The sequence below is a fragment of the Diadema setosum genome, chromosome 2 (genome assembly GCF_964275005.1).
Source record: "Diadema setosum chromosome 2, eeDiaSeto1, whole genome shotgun sequence".
Taxonomy (NCBI): domain Eukaryota; kingdom Metazoa; phylum Echinodermata; class Echinoidea; order Diadematoida; family Diadematidae; genus Diadema; species Diadema setosum.
The window spans coordinates 10,561,974-10,588,131 of NC_092686.1; the positions used below are offsets into that span (position 1 = coordinate 10,561,974).

At 38.3% G+C, this 26,158-nt stretch overlaps 1 protein-coding gene across 1 annotated transcript in view; it reads left to right on the forward strand.

Annotated features, from left to right (window-relative positions):
- Positions 1-5,087: 5,087 nt before the first annotated feature.
- The window catches only part of LOC140239662 (serine/threonine-protein kinase A-Raf-like), an 81,577-nt gene continuing 60,506 nt past the window's right edge, over positions 5,088-26,158 (forward strand). Inside the window, exon 1 of the mRNA XM_072319495.1 lies at positions 5,088-5,214. Coding sequence (XP_072175596.1) covers positions 5,089-5,214 — 126 coding nt within the window. The 5' untranslated portion in view covers position 5,088. The remainder of the gene's footprint in view (positions 5,215-26,158) is intronic.

A 26,158-nucleotide genomic window follows, 5' to 3' on the forward strand; every position in this document is an offset into this window, starting at 1 on the left:
AAAACTGTACAATCCCTTTAAATGCTGACCGAAGATAATACTTTTTGTTTTCTGTCGCCGATTTAAGAAAACAATTTTGGCAACATCAACGTTGACGAAGATGGAGATATTGCTGATACTTGAAGCGTTGCTGTCTCCTTCCCCCCCCCCTCGTTTGTCTCAAGTAGTCCAGAATTATATTTCTTCATTTGATGACTAATGTAAACTTTATAAGAAATAAGAAGATATGCCATCTACAAATTACATAAGTCGTAACGCTCAACAGTGAGGACATTTTTGCCATTCGACCTCTGATAAGAAGATCTTCACTTTGCTCAAGGTGCAAATGACTCGCTCAGCAGAGCAAAGGAAAAAGATATGGGAGGGAGACGAAAATGATGATGGTGACAATGATGATGATGATGACGCTGATAATGACGATTATTACTCTTACTGTCATCAGTATTTTCATTTCATCATTATCATTATTATTATCAATATTATTATTATTATTATTATTATTATCATTATTATTATTATTATTATTATTATTATTATTATTATTATTATTATTATTATTATTATTATTATCATTACTATTATCATTATTATTATTATTATTATTATTATTATTATTATTATTATGACTATTATTATTATTATTATTATTATTATTATCATTATTATTATTATTATTATTAATTGTGTGCTCACGAAAGCACCTTGAGCAATATGTTGAGATTGATGTACTATTAGGCTTTGAATCTGAGTCGTAATGATACATGGAAAATCAGGGTTGAGAGCTTTAATCTGGATCAGTTTGTAAAGTTGGAGAAGATTCCCAAATGATGACTACAAAAATATAATGTGTCGCACCCTCTCGCTCTCTTGCTTGTTCTCTTTCTTTCTAACTTCCGTCCTTATCTCTGTTATGTAAGCCTTAACATCCACGCATGCGTGAATCTCGGAACATACAAGAACTATGCATTCGGGAATTCAACAAAAATGAATAAGTGAATGGGCGCCTGATTTGATTAGTACTTTTCATAAACAACAAAAACGACAGAACAGAATGATCATAATTACACCGGCACGAAAAAAAGGTAATTTTCATTCGTGCACCGACATCTATATATACGCATGTAGTGTTTTGTCACGTAATATCATATGCCTAATTAGTCATATGGTCATTATGTAGTGTCAGTGTCTCTAAAAACGAATTATTATCATCATCATCATCGTCGTCGTCATCATCAACACATGTAGTTAGAGTATATATAGTCGTGGTAGGTTAGTAGAAGTAGGCCTATGTAGAAGTAGTGTATCAAAGTAGCAATGGTAGTTTAAAATGAGGCATTTTTAGTCGGAATAATGAAGTTTTAAAGCGCACTGAGACTGGTTTGAATTCATCATGATTTTTTCCACATAATCTTTAACTATACAATTAAGAGACTGCCTTAAGAGACTGATATCAATACATCGCACACATCAAAAGCGTTAACCTGACGAACCTTTCAAAAGAAAAGAGAAAGAGAACAATGCATCGCCATCTGTTGTATTCATAGCAAGGCTTTTTTTTTCTTCAAATTATTCTCTGTAAAGGAGCGGTGTAATTATCTAATATATCATGAGGCATTAATAGGAGAAAGTGCATCAACCTTCTCTTCTAACGGGACACCACATTAAGAGACATTCGCACCTTGATATCAGAGGACATTAAAACCAGCGGCACACCGACACGAGAGTGAACTCCAGCACTCGACCACGTCCAACTCAATTGACTTTGATAAACAAAATCCCATGATACAAACAGAGTAATGAATGTTTTATTCAGATAGGACTATAATGTTATGAAAGAGAAAAGGTGGGATCTTATAAAATTGGACACTCGTCCTTCCTCAGAACAAACTGATTATATCTGACCATGGACCCTACCGGTAGGGTCCATGATCTGACACAGTGTAATGTGCAAATGTAATGACGACGATGATGTTATGGTTGCAGAAATCTCCCTTTGGAGATTATACATTTGCTTTTTTTATGTGTTGTTATGCCCTGGTTATTATTATTATTATTATTATCATTATTATTATTATTATTATTATTATTATTATTATTATTATTATTATTACTATTATTATTATTATTATTATTATTATTATTATTATCATGATTATTATGATTAGTATTATTATTATCATTATCATTATTATTATTTTATCATCATCATCATCATCATCATCATCATCATCATCATCGTTATTAGTAGGCGTAGTAATACTATAGTATAGTAGTAGTAATCATTATTGTTATTATAATTTATAAGTATCTTGCTAATTCACCGAAAATGTTAAACTCTGAGGTCCCATATGTAATCTTAAAGTTCATAAAGTTTATATATTGTATATATATATGTATATATATATATATATATATATATATATATATATATATATATAATTATGTGTGTAAAATTTGATAACGTTGGTACTTTATTTCTGATTTGATATTCTCATTTTTCATTGTCTCATATTTTGTCTAATCTCACTGTCCTCACGTAAAGAGTTCTCTTTTAACATTGTAATACTTCCCACACACTGTTTGTTTTGTCACCATAGGTGATGCGAGTAGATGAGTTACTCATTGTTCATTCCTCCACTGTTAGTGCAATGCAACTTTTGGGTGTGTTGGCAGGCCATCAGAGTGCCGATTAACATGAATAAAGGTACACTTTAAAGGGACTGTACAGTTCTGGTTGAGGTGAGGATTTAGCTTTTAACGTGTTGCAAGATATTCAGAAACCACTCTATGAGATGTCAAAGGGCATTGAATTTTAAAGGGTAACAAAAGTTTATTTGATGAAAATCGGTTTTGAAATGGCTGAGATATCCAAAAACAAGATGAAACAAAGAGATCCAAATAAAAGGCGTGGCCTGTTGCCTTTTATCATCACTTTTTTGGATATCTCAACCATTTGAAAACCAATTGTCATAAAAAACGTTGAATCCTACTTAAGATTACATGCTCTTTCATATTTCATAAGAGGTTTCTCATTATCTCACTTAGGAATGTTAGAAACCTGAATCCCACCTCAACCAGTACTGTACAGTCCCCTTAAGGTTTCGTGTCACTGTGTATTTTGTAATATCATGTATGCCCCCACCACCCATAATCCACACAATGTAGGGCTATATGCGATAAAAATAATGTGTTTATAATCGTGATGTCATAAGCACATGCAAGGACTTCAATAGTGAACCTGAATCTCACTTGAATGTGTGTGTATGTGTGTGTGTGTGTGTTTTAAATTCTGAATGCATTTCCTTTTGGAGCTTGATTTTAAATATAGAACTGCACCCCACTTCAAACTGACTATTATTATGCCAAAGGAAGCATCTACAGGCCTACTTGATGTTTCAATCAGACATGCGATGACATTATATTATATATTGTATATATATATATATATATATATATATTTATTTATTTATTTATATATACAGCTCCTGATTACATGTTTGTTTCGTCAATACCAATACACGAACTCTTCAATCCTCAACTTCTGGTCTCTTACGTAATCTTATATTCCGCTTTCTAGGAAATCTTGGGGGAACGCCTTCGCTCGCGCTGGACCAACACTGTGGAATTCACTTCCACGTGAGCTGAAAGACCCAAGCTCCATAACAGCTTTTAGGAGTAACCTAAAATCATTTTGTTTGACAGTGCGTCTTGAAGACAGACTTTCATGTGTTCTTTTTTATCTTCTCCTTCTTTTATGGTATAATTAATGTGTTTTCAGTCTTTTTGCTTTGGTGTGAAGCGCCTTGAGCACTTAATCAAAATGGAAAATGGCGTTATTGAGATTGTATGTATTATTGTATATATATATATGTATATATATATATATATATATATATATATATATATATATATATAAATTATATGTATAACATAATGCATTTTTTTTTCATCTTCTCAATGTAATGATCGAATATATGTATTTATAAATTATACTGCTAAGTAGATCCCTTTGGGTGAAATATACTAATGATGATATTAGACACAATGTTCCTTTTTGTTTTTGTTTTTTACTGTGACCACCTCAATATCACAGTAATACAAAAGAAAGAACAAAGAAATCCAGTCGTTGATGAATCGGGCATTTGACGTGAATATGCTCGCTAAGATTTCAGCAGAGAAAATAGAAAATGGTGAGAAGTGCCATCGTGAAAACAAAACAAAAAAATGTTGACGATTGAGAGCAAAATTATCATGAATACAAAAATCAATTAATGATGAATCATCTGGCTGATATCCATAATACTCATGATTTATAAGTAACTTTTTTACACTACCCACCCACCCACACATAAGAAAACAGGCGAATTATGCCGACCCCTCACGGTTCGCCCAAGGTGATTAGCAATAGGCAGCAAACGGTATCAACCAGGCACACTGTGCCATACGCTTGAATGAATGAACAACACTGTAATTTTTGTTTAAAAAATTCTTGTCATTCACAACTTTCCGAACCATCTTCCGTTAAAAAAAGAAGAAGTAAATAACAGTAATTCATCAGTCGTTTGTATAGGCCCTAGCCTATACAAAGAAAAGAAAGAAAAGGGAAAACGAAAACTGAGTAAAAAAAAAAAAAAAAAAAAAAAGAAGAAGAAGAAAAAAAAAAGACGTTTTGAAGGACAGAATTGATCCAAATATGTCAGATTTACTAAGTGTAGATAAACTTATGAACCTCATATCTAAATATTAAAGTCATTCAGAATAACTCGGATGCACAAGGGCCCCTAACCTACGCTGCACAGAACAGGGTCGATGATAAAAGAGTGCGATATGCAGTTCGGAAACTTGTCGAGCTGTGATGTGATGTCACTGATACGAAGTGTAGCCAAATAGTTTGTGAAGGATTTAAAGAACTGTTACGGAGATGGGTTTTAACGGAACTTGCGAGACAGTAAAGCAGAGCTAAAGCATGATGTTCTAACAATATTTGAAAGTTCGGAATAGGATAACATGAGATGAGAGATAGCTCCCAAGAAATCCAACAAGCTATCACGGGTCACGTGATTTAGGAGTTCTCCGATGAGAGACAAAATGGCGACCTGGAGCAGCAGCAGTGGGTATTCTGCTGGACCGTTCGTAACCGAAAGTCCCAGCTGTGATAACGGCCACACTGACTACATGAAATTCAACATGGAGGACAGTACGAAAACAGATCAAGTAAGTACCCCATGATCTTTAAATGCCTGCTTTTGCCGTCCTCGATTGCAACAATTTAGCAGGTGTCGTTGTGTTTTTTTTCGCCATCCTTCCCTTCGCTTCGACGGCTGTATACACCGCACACCGGGCTTGTAAGAATGGATGGGTTCACGCACTGCACTGCTGTCTTGCGCACCGAACCGGCCCAGTTCACAGGAGGGATACTGTAGCCGAAGTTTTACATGTTGACGTCCCATTATGTCACATCGCGCTAAGGCTTGGGACCTCAGCCTAAGCCCTTTCTATATTCTTTGTTTACAATATGTCATGTTAGCTGTCAAATGACTGACGCTAGGGAAATTCAGTTGGTCGTTCAGAGTTTGACATGGATGCATAACAGTTAGAAACCTAAAATTTACCTGTATCAAGACCTCCTACTTCCTAGACTAGCAGCATCTAGATCTAGTAGAATCTAACGACAATGTTTAATACATTTTTAATGTTACAAGCGTGACATTGTCATTGATTGAACCATCAATAAATGAATGACATCCATATAATTTGTATAAAACTGTTCTAACGTTAGACGTTCGAGATCTAGTCCACGTCTAAATTTATTTCATGTTGATTGATATCGCAGAGCAGAGTCTAAAGTAAGTACCAGGGTATCTAATCCATGTCTTTATTGGAGCATCATTCGAAGAAGTAACGTTGGTCGTTAGACCTGTCTATTCCAATAAATCTGAAATCATTGTTGACTGTCCATCACATGACTATGGTAATATAACGTTTGATGATTTGCTCCTGCGACAATTCTCGGTATCGCCAGTGGCAGTGTGCAGAAAACTTTGTGCACGCTGAAGAGCCCTGTCACAGATGCACTGTGCCACTGTGGGATTCCTTGGTGCCATTGTCGTTTCCGGTTGTCTCGCGCACGTCGCAGTTCCCATTCGATTCAATGGAGTTATTTGTCTGCTTTTACGTTGTTGCTCCTTTTTTCATGGCTATAATTCAGCTTTAAGTTAGGGGATACCTTTTACAGACCTCCCAAAATGCAGCAAAACATTAAATATGAACCTCAGAGGACTTGTTTAGGCCACTGCTGAGAAATTTGGAAGTCAACAGTTATCTACAATTTGAATAATGCACAAAACTCAACTACTCAGTAGTTTTGTGTGTCAGCCACACTTAAGCCTTTTTGTTGCAGTCTTCTGTATCTTTTATCTATAAACACAAATCTAAAAGTATAAGAGCTGATGTAATGACATATAGAGTGTGTGGCAAGAATGTATATAGAAACGTTTGTAAGTTTTGATGAACTTTCTTCACAAAATATACATGATGGACACACATGCAGTGCATGGGTCTGCAAAGGTAACCTATTAATGTACTGGAATTTACGGTGAGCCCCGAAAAAAATTCAATTCAAAATCTAACGGTCAATAAAAATGTACTGAATGTTACCTTCCACTTTCAATACTTTATGGGAGTTTCTAAAATGATACTCTCTTCAACATACCACTGTATTTATACAACTCTTCGTTTAAAGCATGCAAATGGGATTCCCTACCGTTAAAAGAGTTGAAACTTTCTAAATTTTACTGATTTGCGGTCACTAGAGTCATGGTTCACTACTGCAAGGCTTCAATGTGCCGGTCACATGATGGAAAGCGAAGAAATCTTCAACAAAAAATTCCCCTGGATAAAGACAGAACGTGACCTGAGTGCATATGCAGCCAAAGCCGGGACAACTTGAGCTATCCCATAATGCATCTGAAATGCTGCTCTGTGGATGGCACCTAGGTATTGGCGATACCGAGAATTGCTCCGATGTTATTTTCTCCAAGGACTAATATACAACTGTACACTTGTAGCCAATATAGGGTTATGGTTAAGGTTGTGTTAGTTTTTTTTTTTTTTCAGGTTTAGTTTGATGTGAGGATTAGGGTAAGGGTTATGTTTGTGGGAAGAATTTATGTTTGGCCTATCGTGCGTGCAGCTAAATTATAGGAGCAATTGTCGCATGAGCAAATGTCATGGAACCATTGACTACACAGTGAGAATGTGGCCATCATTTACAAAATGTGATGCTTAGTCATCACTCACTGGGAAACACAGTCATACATGGGAGATTCATTCAACATCAAAGGAGCACAATCTTGCATGAAGTTGTATTTAGGCACTATTTTTTATTGTTTTTATTTATTCATTTATTTATTTTTTTTTTTTTTTCTTGCTGGAGTCATTTTACTCCAGTGGTTTGCCACTGTTGGATAAGCAGTTCTCAGCAGCTTTTTTTTTTCTTGTTTGCTATTTTTTTTAAAAACTTCTCTTTTTAACTTCTCTGGAGGTAACAGACAGAAGCATGTGAATATGATATACATCGCTGTAGGGTGATGCTTAAAGGGGAAGGCTAGTAACTGATCAGTGGGAATCAGTGGAAATGCTGGGAGATGATTGTTCCAATCCTTATGGGATTCATTCAAGAGTTCATTGTATATCTATTGTTGTGTGAAAATGATTTGCTCCAGAACGGTCTCATATTCAAGTAATGTGCAGATTAATGCTCCGTCACTGACCAGGGACGCTAACCTGGAAGCATTAAACTGCACATTACTTGAATATGAGACCATTCTGAAGCAAATCATTTTCACACAACAATAGATATACAATGAACTCTTGAATGAATCCCATAAGGATTGGAACAATCATCTCCCAGCATTACCACCGATTCCCACTGATCAGTTACTAGCCTTCCCCAATGTCCCCATATATGGAAGAAAGGATGAGGTACAAGTAGTACCAAGGAGGTTCTAGAGAATGGAGTCACAACTGTCTTATTTCCTTTACTAGATGTTCGATGCCGCTGCTCAGAAATATTTGAAGCATGTGCCAAACAGGATCTGCAACACAGATAGGAAGACAATTGACTCGTGTCTCATTGCATAATCACCAGCCACTTTCAAAGGAAGATATGTCTTTGTGATGGTAATTACTTTTCGCTATCCCTTCTTATAAAACGTAGGTGGTACAGATACGAGGATGCGCGAATAGAAATTGAGCAAAAAATGCTGAAATAAAGATGAAAATTGCTCGACTGGGCATACCCGGGCACTAATCTGATATATCTATCAATAAAGAATTAAATACTTGAAGATTATTCCATATTAGTTTCATTTGTGGAAATTAAGCGGAAAAGTGATAAAAGCAGCTTTCCAGGATGGTACAGTTTTAAACATTTTCACATGATACAGCTCTGATTTACACTTTTGCGCAAATTTCTTGACGGAATTGACTTTTGTTTTACATGCTTTATCATTACGTAAAATTTCATTTCATTTAATAAATAAATAAGCAAAATATGGCCAACATTATGATAACGTTCAAAATGAATCGTCAGATTGCTCAGCAAGACGGCGGCTTGGAACATCGATCATCAAAGGCACAAGTGCACCTGTGGAATTCTTTTGTACATCAATAGAAATCTGACAACTGTTTGAATAATTGCAGCCAGTTGGAACTCCAATGTATTAAACCTCCTTGGTAGTACCTTACCCTCCTCAATTACGTCTAATTCTCTGTCCTAGATCGGCAAATTTAAGCTCAAATGGTGAAACTGACATCTCATAAATACAATGTTCTCACCAGCTGTTTGAAATATCAAAGATTTGGATGGAATTTTCATGGAAAAAGACTCAGCTACCAGCTCGTTGACACGCTAATTACACTCTACAATTGTAATACACGGTGATAACCATAGGGTAAGAAGCGCATGCACTTTGTGCACTTCTATACCCTTTGGTGATAACTGATCACCGGTGAATCGGTTTCCGTGCTGCATCCCCCTACAGTATAATGTATCCAGGGCTGCACACTAACCCATTTTTTTCAACTGGTCTGACCTGTCCGTCTGACCAGTAGGTACCCAGTTTTTGCATGCTCTACAGGTCCAATCCTGAAAAAGTTTCTGGTCTGACAGTAATTTTTACTGGTCAGGGACCGTCGGACCAGTGCCAGTGTGCAGCGTTGATGTTGTATCACAGCCTTCAGTCTGTATAGGAGGAGACTCCTTGAAGCCAGACGCAGTCTCTACGGAGCATATCTCCAACAGTAAATACAGACTGATCTTTTGGTCTATATCTTGCATAGTGTAGGTCCTATACATGTATGAAGTGCTATCAAATACTGTCCAGGCTTTTTAAAGCAGAAATAGCTTTAATTGTATGAATGTGAGGATATACATTATTTTGTGACAATTTATCAGCAAATAACAGTATTCATTGACACAGTGACTTCCTATACGTAGATACCAGTACCAGGCAAGCATTGGCACTTTATACACAGTTTATAAACTATCATAAAACTTGGGTAATATGTACCGATACATGTATTGCCACTGATTGTCTTTTTCTAGTTTGAAGCTCATATCATAATAAATAATGTTAAAAAAATAAATAAAAAAAAATTGGCTTAGATGAATGATGATACAGGGAGTGGTGAATGTAACATTCTGGTTTCCATAGCAACAGTTAGTGGATTACCCTGACAAAGGATTGTGCCGATCCTGAGGAAGGATTGTGTTGTCATCACAATCTTTCACCTTTTTGAAGTGAACATTTCAGTACATAATGACTGCTTACACTGTAAGTCACAATCAATTTTTCCTCATTTCACAACCTTAAGAGTGCTAGTGCCAAACATGGAGTATCCATAGATTTATTTTGTCAAAACTCATTCTTCATAGAAAGACACCACATGCATAATACAATGGTACTGTACAATGTACATCATACAATGTACATTGTACATACTGCCCAATATGCATTAATCATGTACAGTACATGTAGTACACTAGCTTAGTATTTGAGATGACTGTGTGCACTTGATATTCAGCTGTAGCTCGTCCAGCTGGCTAGGTTGTCATTGTTACCTAATAGTGTCTTCTGTTTTTATTTGTTGCGGATGTGAATTAATAATACAATGTAGGTAAGATGAATAAATAGCAAATTGTTTTCATTTTACAAACAGAAGTTGATCACTCTGCATTCTACAGTATACATCACTACTTTTACATTGTACACATATTTTAATAGAGTACTTGTACGTGTACAGTATGTTTGCCTTAAGTCCAGGAATAAATCATGCAAAAGTTATTCATTATTATTTTTTATTATTCATTTACATTTTTTAAGTGGGTGGAGGGGGAGGGATAAGGTCTATGGTAAGAAGTGATGGACCCTATTGTGTTTTGAGGCACTCCCTATCAACAGCCACTTCATTACTTGTCGTCGTTTCTCTTAAAGCACTAACTGAGAAATAGTAAAAGAAGGGATTAGATGATGTTTTTAAACATGTTGGTGATGGGTACATTGTATGACACAGGTCACAGTCTTCACTTTTAGTTTTACAAATTCCCTTATGACTAGTCTGGTATAAACTAGGAATGCATTCTGCATTTGTCAGCAAAGAATTTGAATTGTCTGGATGTAGGTCTACAATGTATTGTTGGCAGTGACAATATCATTCATCCTATGGAGCAATGAAAAAGCTGTGATTGTGCCTTAGTGGTGCACTCCTGTTATAACGAACGTGGTTATAATGAAATTGTCGTTACAACAAAGTAAAAATTCAGGTCCCGAAATTATCATCAGTATATCTTTGCAGACAGCTGTCCTTTTACTGTTTGGCTACAACAAATTTTTGATACAGCAAAAGAAATCTGCCGGTCCCAAGGACTTTGTTGTGTATAACTGGAGTTGCCTGTTCGTTTTTATCATACAGTAAAAGAAACAAGACGAAAAGATTTGGGATGAGACAAAATCTTATATTCAGGAGTATGGTACGTTGTATGTCCCTCTAATCACAGTCCATTGTCCAAGTTCACTCTGTACAATGCTGACCCTGTCAATCACCTGTAATGGCAGCCTTTCTCCCAAGGTCTAGTACCACGAGTCAGTGAGTAAATGTGTTCTGTATAATAGTCATCCTAAGCGCAGAGTCAACCAATGTATGATGTGTTGTGGGAACACAGAGATTTCATGGCTGAGCAACTTGCAGTCGGTGGTGCCTTTTTTTTTTTCTTTTTTTTTCAGGCCTGAGTAGATAAAAGTTCACATGATGGCTTTATCTAGCCATCAGTGGTCGATTTACAATTAACATGTATGTATTTCTGTGGGACTGAGCCATATAAGGTTTGATTTAAGTGGCATGTTTTCATTGATATTTATCCTGTAAACACATTTAGGAGACCAAAAAAAAAAAAATGATAATAAATGAAAATCATAGTGCCTTGATGAACTTGTAGTGAGAAGGGAAACAGTGTGAGGATACATAAGAAAAAGGAAAGAGATAGAAAGAAAGAATGAGAGAGATAGAATATGTGAAATATACAATTGTAGGCTGATATGATGGAAGTTGCTGGTAAAACAAATGTTCGCAAGTTAGCCTATTATATTGACACTTGTGCAAACACCCAAAACTGCATGTTCATCATTAGTGGTTTGGAAGCAAATATTTCATGTGGGGTGTGTAGAAGGACTAGTACTAGTAGGCCTATTTGGAAGGCATTCTGATTATACTATAGTAGACCTGTTCTTTGTTCTGATATCACATGGGTATGATGTGGAGTACCATTTACTCCAGCAAGAGGCGGTGGCTTTGTCCCCTCTCTGTTTCAAAGTTGTACTTTCATTTTCAGCCCTTTGTATGCCGGTCGAGAAGTGAAGTATGCACGCCCCCGTGACTCACACCTTGTCCCGAAAAAGCTGCATTTTGGGGGGTTTGTCCTCAGATTAGGCTGTAGTGTGTTTTGACAGCAGCTGGAATGTGGTTTCAACTTGGGTCTACTGCCAAAAAGAGGTACAAAGACACGCTGGTTTGTGGTTTTATGTTCAGAAATCCAGTGGCCATATTTTCTTCTCCCCTTGTGTTGTTGTTGCTTTTTACTACAGTTCCATCTCTACTAGTTTGTTAAACAGAGAATTGCATTAAATGTATCACTGACCAGATATCATGTTGGTTCACACTCTGTCAGTTCATACATAGAATAGTTGGGAATTCAAACTTTTTCCCTTGATGGTATTACCCTTTGTAATATTTTTGGTCTCTAACCCTAACTCTCACCTCCTCCAAAGAAAATTGATCTAATTTGATAGTTTATTGAAATAGATCTGCAGGTGAACATGTGACTTACAAATGAAAAACAATATTTTAAAAGACAGCTCTATAGTTCATGATTTCAAATATTCCTAGGGCAGGACATCCATAACTCCTGTGTTACGTGGTAGTTGGAACAATGGACAAGGAAGCAAGTGGAAATCATTAAATAAACTATCTGGAGAATGGAGAGAGATTTCAAGAAAAATCTGAATACAATTGGTTGGCAGGTACCTCGGGATCGATTCCAACGAACACCATAAATCTGTTTTAGCAATGGACCCTGCTCCAACCTGTTACTGTGATAAGAACTGGAGTACTAATTTCCTGCTGGAAATACTGCCACCTTTTCAATTGGCACGATGAATGCAGACTCTGTACATGTTTAGACTGGCCCATTCACCAAAAGGATAGAAATTAAAGAGAACATTACTGGTCATGGAACATGGAATACAGATTGTTACCACTGTGTGTTTTCAAGTAATCCTGTGGAGCTTGAATGCATTAGATTTTTAAAAGGTTATGTCTTTTAAAAGATAAATACCTGTAGATACATTTGTATTCTATAGTAATTGTATCGTGATCACAGGTAAATACTGTCAATGACATTTCTGTGATGGGCCTTTGAATATTTGCACTTTATTAGAATGTTTGTTTGCTTTGACAGGGCTCGACACTAACTAACATTTTTGTCTGGTGGCACGTTTGGGCCACTACAATCTTTAAATCTGAAATTTTGGTGGTCCGAAAAAGATATAATGTAGTGGCCCAAAATAAATGCAAGAGTAACAATCAATTTTGAATCTTAGTTTTTTTTTATCTTAGGGCCACCAAAAGATAGATTTCTTGACCTTACACCAATTTTTAGTGGCACCGGGCCACTGGGCCACCGGACCATTGCCAATGGACCATTGCTAAGGACATGAAGAAGTTTCATCCTCGCATTGAATACTTAGTGTCGGTAGTTTACTATGTTATTGACATCAGACATGATATATTTGCTAATTAATGGTACATGAAAGAGCCAATATACATCTTAGGCCTATGTAGTAGACTGTTATTTTGAATGGTTGGATCCAATATCAGGTAGAATTTAAAGGTCCAGTTTACCTTTGGGAGAAGTGATTTTGAAATTTTTCAAGATATCACCTTTGATGCATATGTGTAGATCTGTTGTATCACAAAACATCCTACCATATACAATTTTTGCAATAAAGCCTAAAATATATTAAAGGAGATATCAGTATTTTTCTCAATAAACCATAAGTGTAGACGGTTTAGTCTGGAACAGTCTCCCACTCAACATCCGTCAGGAAACTTCGTACTCTCATTTCAAGACTCTAGTTAAATCATATTTGTTTAATTGTAGTTTTTGTTAATGTTAATGTAATATTGTATGGACTGGGTTTGGAGGGTTGTACACAGTATGTGTTGAAGTACGCAGGCGCTCATGCGCCGAGAGTATCATTAATGATAGATACGGCGCATTATAAATGTACTTTATTATTATTATTAAGTATTCTTATAACTATTGTTCACATTTTGTGTATTCAACAGGTAATACAGATTCAAATTTTTACAGTGGTTGTTTCTATCCCTAACTTACATTTTAGACCTATTTTAAAGCACTAATGCTGGGTTTTTGTTTCATCTGCAAATGGTAAATTATGCCTTTAAAGGATGTTACATGTACAGCTGTAGGTCAGATGAAAGTATTTTTGCATTACATCAAATACTCAGCTCTTCAAAGCCAATTTCTTTTGATGTGCGTGGATGTACCATGTTCTTGATTTGTGTGTACAATGTGTATAATCACATCTTTTTTTTTTTTCATGGAAACAGAACTTGTCTGCTATGGGCACAAGTACTCTAAATGGCCAGCCAGAATACAGGATATAAAATGTGGCGATACCCAGCCGTACATGATCTGGCGTGAGAGAGGGGATTCCAGCTACTGAAAGAAAGGAAATTATGTTTTGTGGTATGCAGGATGCTGGAGATATGAGGGAGAGTGTGGTGAAGGTCGGATCGTGCCCTGTTTAACACATTCCTCGATGCAAGGAGGGAGATCAATGCGCAGTTTTGTTCATTAGTTTTGTGTGTGCTAGAACGACTGTGTGTGTATGAGGAGGGAAATGTGATTGAAGCATTGTACGTGTGGTCCTGAACGCTACATTCTACAGTACATCTGTCCATTCCATCATCACTGCAGACAATATTGGTGGAGATGTGATACGCTTCGAGTACACACACAGATCTTTATTTAGTCTTTGTATTTTATCATTAGTCATATAGGCCCCATCTGTAACGAAGATGATTTGAATGAGAATAGAAAAGTGTCATCATCAATCTCTCGTTTTCTTCTATGAATACAGAAAATTCTGTATAAGCTGTTATTTTCATAAGGGTTTAATTATCGCGAATTTCACAAATCACTGTTGGACCGTGAATTTAACAACACATGAAAATGTCACCTGTCCACTAGTGTAATAGTGCGCCTATGACAGCTTCTTGTCAATTTGCGAAAACATCTTGCACTTGTCCTTTAAGTTTGTGGAGTATACTATTTTAGACCCTTCGTAATTCTTGTGACTTTTTAGTAAAAGACTACAATATTAGTATGGGCTCTTTAATAGTGGACTTCACATTAACCCCTTCTGTACCAAGGAATGTGGACAGTATGCATGACACTATGAGGGTTTCTAGGCCAATTGGCTCTCTGAGCACTCAAGGAGTTCAGTGGAGACTGAAAATTTTAACTTTAAAGGGATGATACAGTATTGGTGAAGATGAAAATTGGGCTTTAACTTTTTTGTGAGATGCCAAGAAAACACTTATGAAATATTACAGAGCATACCATTTTAAGAGGAATTCAAAGTTTATTTGATGAAAATCGGGTTTGGAATAGCTGAAACATCCCAAAACGATGTAAAAAAAAACGATCGTAATAAAATGTGGGTCCCACACTTTATTAGGATCGCTCTGTTTTGGATATCTCGGCCATTTCAAAATCAATGTTCATCAAATAAACGTTGAAATCCTCATAGAATTACATGCTCTTTTATATTTCATAAAAAGTTTCTTACTATCTCACAAAAAATGATAAAAACCTGAAGTTAAGTCTCAACCAAAACTGTACGATCCCTTTAAGGCTGGGCTACTGCACCAACCCGAGTTCTTGCTGAAATGTGAGGATGAGTGAGCGAAGGCACCTCACATGTCTAATAATCCTGCTACAGACTGGGCATGCATCTCTCACATCCACGTGAGCCGTTTGATCTCCAAGAGACTTCAGCCGGCCACAACCCTAGAGCTTGCTGTATCTTACACTCCTCCATGTAAATACATTAGGTAGTCCCATTATGAAGTGTCCAGAGCTTTCAGGATTAACTGAGATATGAGTTTGTTTTCTTTTTGTTTTATTTCTTCATGCCATGGAATGGCACCGGATGCATAATGTTTTTTTTTTGTTGTTGTTGTCATAGATGCAGGATGAAATAATTTGGTAAACGTCATCTCTTTGCCAAATTGTTGATTTTACTGTTTCTCACAAAAATCTTGATTGATTCATTGAATTAATGCGTTTTCTGTTTAGAATTTCCCAGTAATGCAATCAGGAGCTAATGCCTTTGTATAAGAAGTTTATAGGTTCAGGGTCCGTGGATATTGTGGGTTTGTGGTAGCTGTACTACATTTGTACTTGCACCATGGAGCTAGCTCCACGGTACTGTTGTTGGCTTGTCGGTTCGTTCTAATCCCCCCCCCCCCAAAAAAAAAAAAGAAAAAGAAAAAAAAGAAAACAATAATAATAATAATAATAATAATCCCATGATTGTTGACTAGCTTGTTTGTTTATCAAGGTGTAATGAATTTTAATGCTAACGTGATACAAATGTATGCCCTTGTGTGCTGTATGAGGGTTTCCACAGCCACTAGAACTCGTGAGGAAAGAGTGGCAGGCACGCTGACCTTGTTGAATTGTACCGCCAGATCACATGACCTCTCTGGAATGATGTAGCAAGGGCACATGTATTTACAAAATGTAGTTGTTGAAGGCTAAGGGTCATATGCTGAAGTTTGATCACAGTTGATGCTTATTGCTACAATTTGTATTTGATCAGAATCCCCCCCACCCACCCACAATACCACTTTATTAGTATTTGCTGTATGACAAGAATGCCCCACCCCCCTCCCCAGAAAAAAAAAGAGAAAAATGAACATAAAATAAATAAGCAAAGAAATTGAAATAAATAAAAGAAAAAAAACAGTAGAATGATGTCTTTTAGATTTGGATATTTGTGATTCAGAGAAATGTTGAGTGTGTAAGAATGAATTCATTTGTAACAATTAAGTCTGATATCATGACAGTGTTCAGACATTGGCATTGTGTTCATGTGGAGAATTCCAGAGAGGTGCGATTTCATTTGTAAAAATACTTTCATATTTTGTGGCCCTCTGTCTCGAGGTCTCTCTTGATGTAGAGAAGGCTAGGGGTAGTGTGTAGTGCAGGGTCAGGCTTGATTTGCAGTTACAATTCAAGGCAGTGGCAAGGTACTCGGGTTCTAAATCGGTGCAAAGTACATACCTCAAATTCCTTTCCCTGCATTAAGTCGGTAACTGCTCTTTTTGCTGGACCTCTGTTGGAAGCTGGCACGGCTCCGTGGCATACCACTGTCATTGCAATCTTTTGTGGAAGTTGTGTATGTAGAAAGGGAAATCAAACTTTGTCTGAATACCTGTTCTTTCCTTGAGAGCAAGAAAAAGGTTGAGTTGAGCTATATTTACACTTCATTGCACTTTATGCAGTTGTTGCACTACAGTATATATTTTTCTTCCATCAGTAATATTTCATTTCATTTCATTTCATTTCAATGTATTTTCATATTTCTCACATACTGTAGATCACAATAAAGTATATAAATATGAAAATTATACAGAACACAATTTAAAATGGAACTTCATCGAATGTTCTAAAGTTTGTCTCGATAATTCTATAAACACAAGGTCTGTATACATGCGAGTTAAACTAGGGTCATAATGCGAAAAATATGATGGGGCCTGCGTAAAAGCAAGCTTGTATAGAGCCACAAGTCCCGTGATAAAATCAGATTAGGGGAAATATGAAATTTGAAATATGAAATGTGATCTGTCCATTAGATGATATAGACACTGACCTAAATATTTAACTTGCTTTGAAATTATCAATAAAGCTTGCCATTGCATGTGAGTCAGCCTGTAGAATATATTGCATAAAATATTTATCTACAATAAATTAAAGTTTTTTATTTGCAGTGTGCCACCATGCGTCTTCCCTGCACTGTTGAAGTAACTTTTATGTAAATTCTTTCGAGGCAACTCTGTAAAATTCCCTCTTTTTTTCTGTCAAATTACAGGTAGTTGTATGTAGAACAGTCATGGGAGTGTTCCCACAGCGTATATCAAACCTTCATATAGTGTATTTCATGCTTTGATTTTTATACAGTTTGCTTTTATGACGTAATGTACATTAGATGTACACATGTTCCTGTACATTTGTATATGCTTGCAGATTTAATTTTCACTCCCAAGTAGGGCCTAAACCTTGTTAATTGTTCCTAACCACTATCAACTATAGAAATGCAGAGTATTTCAAAAATACACACATACACATGTCTGGCATTGCTTTTTGAAACAGTGTACCAAGTTTCCCTTATTTAGGGCCTAGGCCTCACACCACGTACAAGATGTCAAGATTATATTGAAATCTGTTAAAATGACAGACATGCATTTATTTAAAGCATCCAAAGGCATACCAGACATTGAAATCTACTTAATATTAGAAGAGATATAAAAGAAAAAAAAAAAAACAACAACAAGAAAGTCCTTTTTTGAAGTTAGAAGTACACCCGATGTAGTTACAATATACATGTCAATAGTTTGTAATTCTAATATACTGTAGATATCAGGCATGCAATATTTTGCCTGAAGTGTTTACCTGAGCTTTTGACAAGTTAGCTTGAAGTATACTTGTACGCTGTACACAAATAAAATTACACAAGAAAAAAATTGAATTAAAGAAAGAAGTCAGCCAGAGCTGAACATGGAGAATGTGTTTTATGCATCAGGACTCCAATAGAAATGTATCATTTGTATCACTGGTAGATGGTTACAAGTTGGAACTATTTTAACTCAGAAATACAGATGTGATATATTTTGATACTTCGATTGTGAAAGCTTTGAGATAAAGAACTTTTCACTGATTTCTTTACCTCATGGTTTCCCCATGTCTTATTCTGCATTTCAATGAAATATGAGTGAAATTTCATCATTTCCCTCTATTGATACCTGGTACCACCCCCATGTTTATATGCTGTAGTTTCATGGAAATCCTTGCATGACCTTTAAGGTGACCATATGTAGAGCTGTAAGTGAGAATACCAAGCATTCCTCCTAAGCATTCAGTATGCTACTTTTACTGCTCTGTCCTACGCCAGTAGGGCTGTCACCATAACCTCATTCTGCTGGTCTACTCCATCCCAGGTCCCTTGGGATGACCTCCAAAAGGTCGCGGAGTGCAATGAAATCTGCTGCCACCAGAGTTTGTCCTTCTGTATATACCTTTGACTTTCTGTGGACACCCTCGGTGTGTTGTACACACCGCTTCTCTGCCAGTTCATTGTGTTAAGCGTGGAGACAAAACCGTACTTCCCCTCCCTCTTGTGGGTGTGATTCGGTAGAATTGTCTCCCGTCTCTATCTTAAATCTGTCATTTGGGATGTTGAGGTCATAGCAGCAACTGCTATGCCATCCTTGGTGCATAGGAAGTGATGCACACACAGTACCTTCCTTTTCTCGTATATGACGGTTATTTTTTTAAAGGGGTTTCATTGAATATTCAAAATATGATTCAGATGTGTTTACCGCAGTGTATATGAGTGCAAGTGATTCAGTCATTGCACAGGGGCTACATGTAGAGATTAAGCTTTGCTGTATGAGCAGTCGCGAACTATGAGCTCGTCACATCCAAGTGAATATGGAGTGTAATGAGGCGAGGCAAAAAAAAAAAAATTGAGACTTAATTCTTCTTTGGAACATTTCATTATCCCTAATGTCAGTTACGGCCGTGCGGCTGCTGTCAGTTGTGTTGGGAGGCGAGTTCACTCGTGGTTCTGCGATGCTACTCATTGCAGGCGAGACCTGCGTGTATGATGGGGGTCCGCAGGATGGGGCAACTTTGGTGTGTGTAGAAGTGCCAAGCCTCATCGTTGTCTATGTCATAATCCCCATCTCTGCAATCACGTGCCACCATGTGCAGCCAAGATGTGCCTAGTCATCACTGCGGGTGTGCTGTACGTGCTGTATGTGTGTTGTATACCTCAGCCTTCTAGCCTGACTCCCAGTCTGTTGCATATGTGTACAATGCTCTAGAGGTGAAGCCCTCTTTTCAGTGCGTTCACCCGCAGTCATGGACTGCTCCAAATGTTGCGTGGGGATTGTCTCCGCTCAAGACTGATGTAGGCCCTATGCTAATAGCAGTTACATAGCTTTAGTTCTTGACCTCTTGAATACACTGCATGCAGCCATATCGAACCCTTTCCCAGTCAACCCAATGAAATGATTGTTTTTTCCTCCTATTTCTACAAGTGAAAACTATGCTAACTTTTACCCTATACTGTAAAACATGATATATTCGCGGCATGAATTTTTCACGAATTGGAGCCGACGGCCTTTTTTGCGGCATGAAATTTTCGCGAACTGCCACTGGCATTCAGTGCACATAGTGTAGACAAGAACTTTCGTGTGCATTTTAATGCAAAATTCCTCGTTTTACAGTATATAGGCCTCCATAGCATTTAGAGTGCTCCAAGAGTGCTCCTGAAGTGCACTAAATTCTGTATGAACAGACAATAAGACCCAAAGTTATACTCCCTCTCGAGGCCATGTTCAGGAGCGCTCCGGAAGCGCGCTAAACTCTGTATAAATGGTCACCAACGTTGAGTATTTCGGTATGCGGTGCATGCTGTGTATACAGTTTATATTAGAAGTTCCAGCACACGTGAAGGTCACCATGACAGTTCTGCCCCTTCAGCCACTTCATGTGTGGTACACGGTAACTCTGTATGAACAAGCTCAAAGGGACATAGGTCGAAGCGCTTCAGGAGCGCTTCTGTGTCCAACTCTGTGTATAAATGAGGTATGAATGTTTGAGGTTTATTATACCGAACCGACAGTTTCTCTACTTTAGTTTTTTTTTTTTTCTTTCTCTCTTTTTCCTTTGCTTCTGTTTTCTTTATTGCAGTGTTGATTAAGGTAATGGAGAAAACTGTTGATGGGACGTTAATTGTAGATCAATAGTGGTTAGGGTTAGCAGTGAAAGTGAAAGTGATCTCTCCGTGACGATGACTGTGTTTTTGTATTCCATTGCAATGATACATCACACAGAAATATCAAGTTTTTTAAATGCTCTGTGGTTGCTCTTTCATTTGTATCTATAGGGGATCGAGTAGTAATACAGTAGCATGATGTACAGTATCAGTTTAACCAGGTTTTCCAGTAGATATATGTAAGCAACATGAATTCCAGTCATAGAAATGAATCACATCACTAGAACCTGAAACATTCATAAATTTGAATATGGTCATGGACAGGTCTTTGATGTACCACTACACCCTGTTCGATAGCAGGCTGTAGGCTGCATTTATCTAACTCCAGAGTGAGAATCAGGGGTTGAAAATGCGTTTTGAATTGTGGTTACATATGTGGTTTGAAATTCGATTCTCTAGGTGCCATGTTTATCTAAACGTCACATAACCACGATTTGAGTGCCGTCACTGTGTAACCGCTTTGCGCCATTCGACCCTGGAAGTAGAGGTCAGCTGAAGCATGCACTTTTTTTAAAGACCTAATAAAATGCTTGCAAAATTTTTTAATATGCAAAAGAAATGTAAAATATATGTCATGATTATCAATGTTAATATGTTGTCAGTGTCGTTCCGGTTTTCATTGCTTCTAGAAACTCCCCCAAATATCACATTTTTGGAGGACCCCGTTGCAGCTTTTGCGAAAAAGATAGTCACGTGACCAACACCCCTGAACCGATTGATGACGTATAAGCACGGAGTTGTGCTCAGTTAGCAGAAGCCGCTCAGCACAAGCACTCAGATTACTAGCTTGGTACACGCGCGTACACGAATAGCTAGCCGGCCAGGCCCGGGCCCCGCGGGATGTGCGCTCCCGGTCGACACACTGACTGTCGACATGTACGCATTACCACGTACATTATCACTAAGTTAGCTTGCACAGATACCTGGTACCTCGAGCATAATGTCTTCCCCTATATGGGTAAACTTCGACAGTGACATTGATGATGATGATGGAGACTGCAGCTCTGACGATAGCGGAGAGGAAGAGGAGGCACATGAAGTTGAAGGGGAAGATGGGGAGGGAGAGGCAGCCGATGAACCAGAACGTTATCGTGGGGCTGCACCTTACCGATATGAACCAGCTGTATCTCCCCCGCTGCCAGTGCAAGAGCGTATGAACATGGCACCAAGCCCGAGAATAGACCTCACGGAAACGATCGCCTGGGAAATACAGAGTGGTATGTCTGGTGTGCCCCCATATAGTTTAACGTTAGAAAGGATACACTGTATTCTACATGACTGACATTGTAAGTTGTAACTGTCTAGTAAGTAGATTAGAAGAACAGGCCCAGCTCGCTCACAAAGTGAGCGGCTACTCCGGCCGCAGCAAGCAAGCGGGAGCGTCCCGGCCGTGGCCTGGCCCGTCGGCCGGCGCTTACAAGTTAAACTACCACTGGGTACCAGTAGTAGTCTAGTAGTAGATCTAGTAGCAGTCTACTAGTAGTTATAATAGTCTACTAGTAGTAGTAGTCTACTAGTACTACTACTAGTAGTGTACTATTACCACTACGGCACTAGGTCTAGTAGACTAGTAAGTAGTAATAGCAGAATCTTTGGTAGTAGTACAGAGGCTACACTCTAACGATTAACGGTTAGGGGGATATGTTGTTACAGGGTGGGTCGTGGCTAAAAAAAAAAAAAAAGAAAAAAAAAGCCTAACACGTTAACCAGTTTCCCATAGTCAGTTTCTGCAATATGATCAGTAATTTAGATGCGTCATTTTCTAAGAAAAACGATACCAAGAATGATCGTCAATTTTGGTCGAGTAGTTTTTGTTTTATGCTAAAAATCATACTGTGGAAGGAAGCCCGAACGCCGTGACCGATGAATGCCGCGGTGGGGCTGGATTCACGAGTAGGTCTAGGCCTATAAAGCAGGCGAGTCGCCGTAGTATTATTAGTACAGACACGCAGTGGTGGTGGGGCTATCGTGAAATAGGCCCCACCGCAGTCACGCGTGCACCGTACCCGTGCGTTTATAGCAAGCAAGGGTAGGTCCTCCTAGGGTTTAGGGTTAGGTAGGGTTGTATTTATGGTTAAATTGGCTGTTGGGCCATGTTAAAGTCATTTTCGCCGCATTCACGAGTATTCACTGTGGAAGGCAGCCCCACCGCCTAACTGCGACCAGCCCCAACACGCAGTGTTGGGGCTGCGCATTGTAGCAGATATGATCATGACAGGCGAAGTATAGCGCCTAAATAGCAGTATGAAAGAGCAAAAATTCTGTAATATGAAGACTTACAGGTGAAGTTATAATGTTGAAGACTGACTGCATTCAACTTTTGGTCCTGCCAATATTCCATTTCTGCTCGAATTGATGAGTTAAATACGACTCGGTCGAAAGGAACTTGGGAGAACGACATCTTATACAGTCAATGGATTTGAAACTTGTGCGCATGCGCTGGCCGTCAATTCATCTGTACAGCTGTAGCTTTATGGCAAGGCCGTATCATACTGTTGTGGCAAACCCTCTCGCTGTATATTGCGTTGCTTTCTGGGTGGGTACGCGCGCGCAGGCCTTGTCAGAAGGCTAAAAAGCATTGCGACTCCGCCCAGCACATGAATAATTACGTGCGCAGTGTACTGCATACTGATTTCGAAAATTGTGAATGGGATGGGGAGCTAAGAGATGGACCTGTAAAAAAAACGTTTTTTCAAGATCATTGGACCAGTGTGAACAAGAACAAGGTGAACGTATGGTAGGAATTAGATAAGAATCTTATGTATACTATAAAAGTAAGTTTTTTTTCTAGTAAAATTCGAAACTTACGGAGGCGCGAAAATCTGTGACAGACTGTGTATGTTTTTCAAGCTTACCGATATAGCACTCTATTGACTCAGGACGCTCCCACAGTGTGTAACTGTGAACACGGAGCGTCCCGGGGTTACCCCACCGCCGTGCTTACCTACCGAGATGAACGCCACACGGTGGGGCTGAAACAGGCGAGTCGCCGTAGTATTACTATTAGTACAGACACGCAGTGGTGGGGCCTACTTCACGAGTTTGCCGAAAATAATGGATATCCAAGCGTACCACAGTTGTAATCTGTATTATTGGCAGTATTAAATCCGATACAGTTCATTAAATATTCTTTTGTCTAAAGGCTTAGCCAATGACAATAGTGCAGCGCAGCACCTGCTATGCGCTCGCTAGCTCGCTCCCCCGCCAGCGCTAGCCAGTGCAGCCGGCGCGCGGCCGGCTGTCGCTGCGCTGCGCTAGCATAGCCTTGCCAGCTCGCTGGCTACGGCTAGACTGGTCGTGAACGACTCCATTCTTAGACGTCATCACAATTTAGAAGTGATAGTGCGCCGCATGCGGTGAAAGTATAGCAAGTTTTCCAAAACCGAGGAAATTGCATCCATTATGTTAACAAATATAGAACAAAATTCAGAACAGTAAAAAACCCCGCACAACCATAGAATTACTTAGAATTTAACATTTAATATTATTACATCATTGAGAAAAAAATGCCTAAACCATTTTATTAGGTCTTTAAGCAACGGCATGTACATGTATAGTGGAAGTTGACCTTAAGTAGCAGCTCAGAGAAACACATTTCAAAACAGCATTGTGTTTATCTACAAATTTGCAAAAAGGTGACTGTGGTCTCAAATGCGTATCAAATCACCCTTTGAATGGCGTTTCAAATCGGCGTTTCTAAACGCGTTTGAAAACACGGTTGCATTTATCTATTGCCTGAAAATGCCTCAAATGCATATTTAGGATCATAATTCTGCCTTTTTTAAGGAAAATTTTTAGATAAATGCTCCCATAGTCATAAGTTTGATGGGAAGGTTCCTCTCGCTGAGGTTCAAATCTTGGGGCAGAGCCTCGGCCGTACATGTATGACAGCAAAATGGATTCTTCTGTTAGAAATCAAAGGCAGTGGAACCCAAATCAAGTGCACCTGTGATTGCCTACTCCACTATGTTAAGCTGGGTGTTGCCAGAGAGCACTGCTAGGAATCCATATAATGTAAAACGAGGAATGTTCAACGTAAATTTTAACTTCGCAAATTTCGCAAGAGCCAAGATTCGCAAAGTTAAAATGCATGTGAAAGTTCTTGTCTACACTGCTTAAGTTGGTTTGGTAGTAGAATAGAATCTGTTGATTAGAAAGGAAGAAGTGTGTCCACAAATATTAATCATGTTTTTGGTTGATAGATTAGCAACTACCACTCTTTTCCCCTTAAAAATTCATGCTTGCTAGCCTTTCACAAGACTACAATAGTACATGTGTGATATAAAGGACATAGCTTATTTATTTTTTCGTTTTGATAATGCAATGTCCAGAATGGAAATTTTGTGAAGATAAATTTCCAGATCAGTAGGTAAATTGGGAGGTGATGACATCATCACTTAAATGTACAAATTTGGTTCATCTTGACATCACTGTTTTTTTTAGGAGCGAGTTAAATTTTCCGGCTTTCTCGTGGTAGGTCCAATTTGATGAAACCTTCACCACATCTCTGTTGTTTGATATATGATTAGCACTCTATTTATCGATGCTAACTTGGCCATGATTAAGACTTCTTGTATTGCATTTGCAAGAAAAATGGCAGACCTAATTGTTCAGGTTGGAAGCTGGTTTGATGCACAGAAGTCAAGTGTAATACTGCATTGTTGTCAGAGTAGCCACCATGTTTACATGCACTCTGTGTGCATGTACAGTGTACCTGTACAGTACCCTATAACCAATCCTGTCCTCTGAAGATCATCTCCTGCGCCCATGTACGAAAGAGCTGTGTATCACCTGGTAATGCCATGGCATGGCGTGACAGACAGTGTGCAGTGTGTAGAGAAGAGGCTGTGTACTAGAATACAGTGTGTGCCTCTACAGCTCTATGGCCTCTACCCACCCAGGAAAGGGGGGAATCCCCAGTTTTATCTCGGGTTCAGAGTTGGTGCTAGACATTGCTATGTCTCCCTCATGGCAAATATGGAGAACAGGAGGAAGAGGTCATTGACCCAAAGAGGAGGTGTAGGTTTGTAGTCAGTCTTCTTGCGAGACTGTTCATTGTTTGCTTGTTTGTTTGTTTGTTTGCAGCAAATTTTACAGATGTCACAATGGGTGTCAGTACTTGTGGTAGAGTGGGTTGAACCATGTGTGTCCCTGTTGCCTAGCATGCTAATTCAACCCATCATACAGAGAGAGTTTCATTTCATACTCAACAATGATAGGGCGTGCCACACAAGTGTCAACATATGAATGTGATGACAGATGGGGTAGAGTATCTGCTATCGATGAATCTAGGCACCTACAACTGTATTTAATAGGCTCCTATGTATTTCTTTCAGCCATGCACCTGTAGTTTTGATATCAAAGGAGATCTTGGTTCTGTATCAGAGATAGGCTTCAGTCAGAGTAAATGATTGCTTTCCCAATCCACCCATTTTCAAACGGCATAC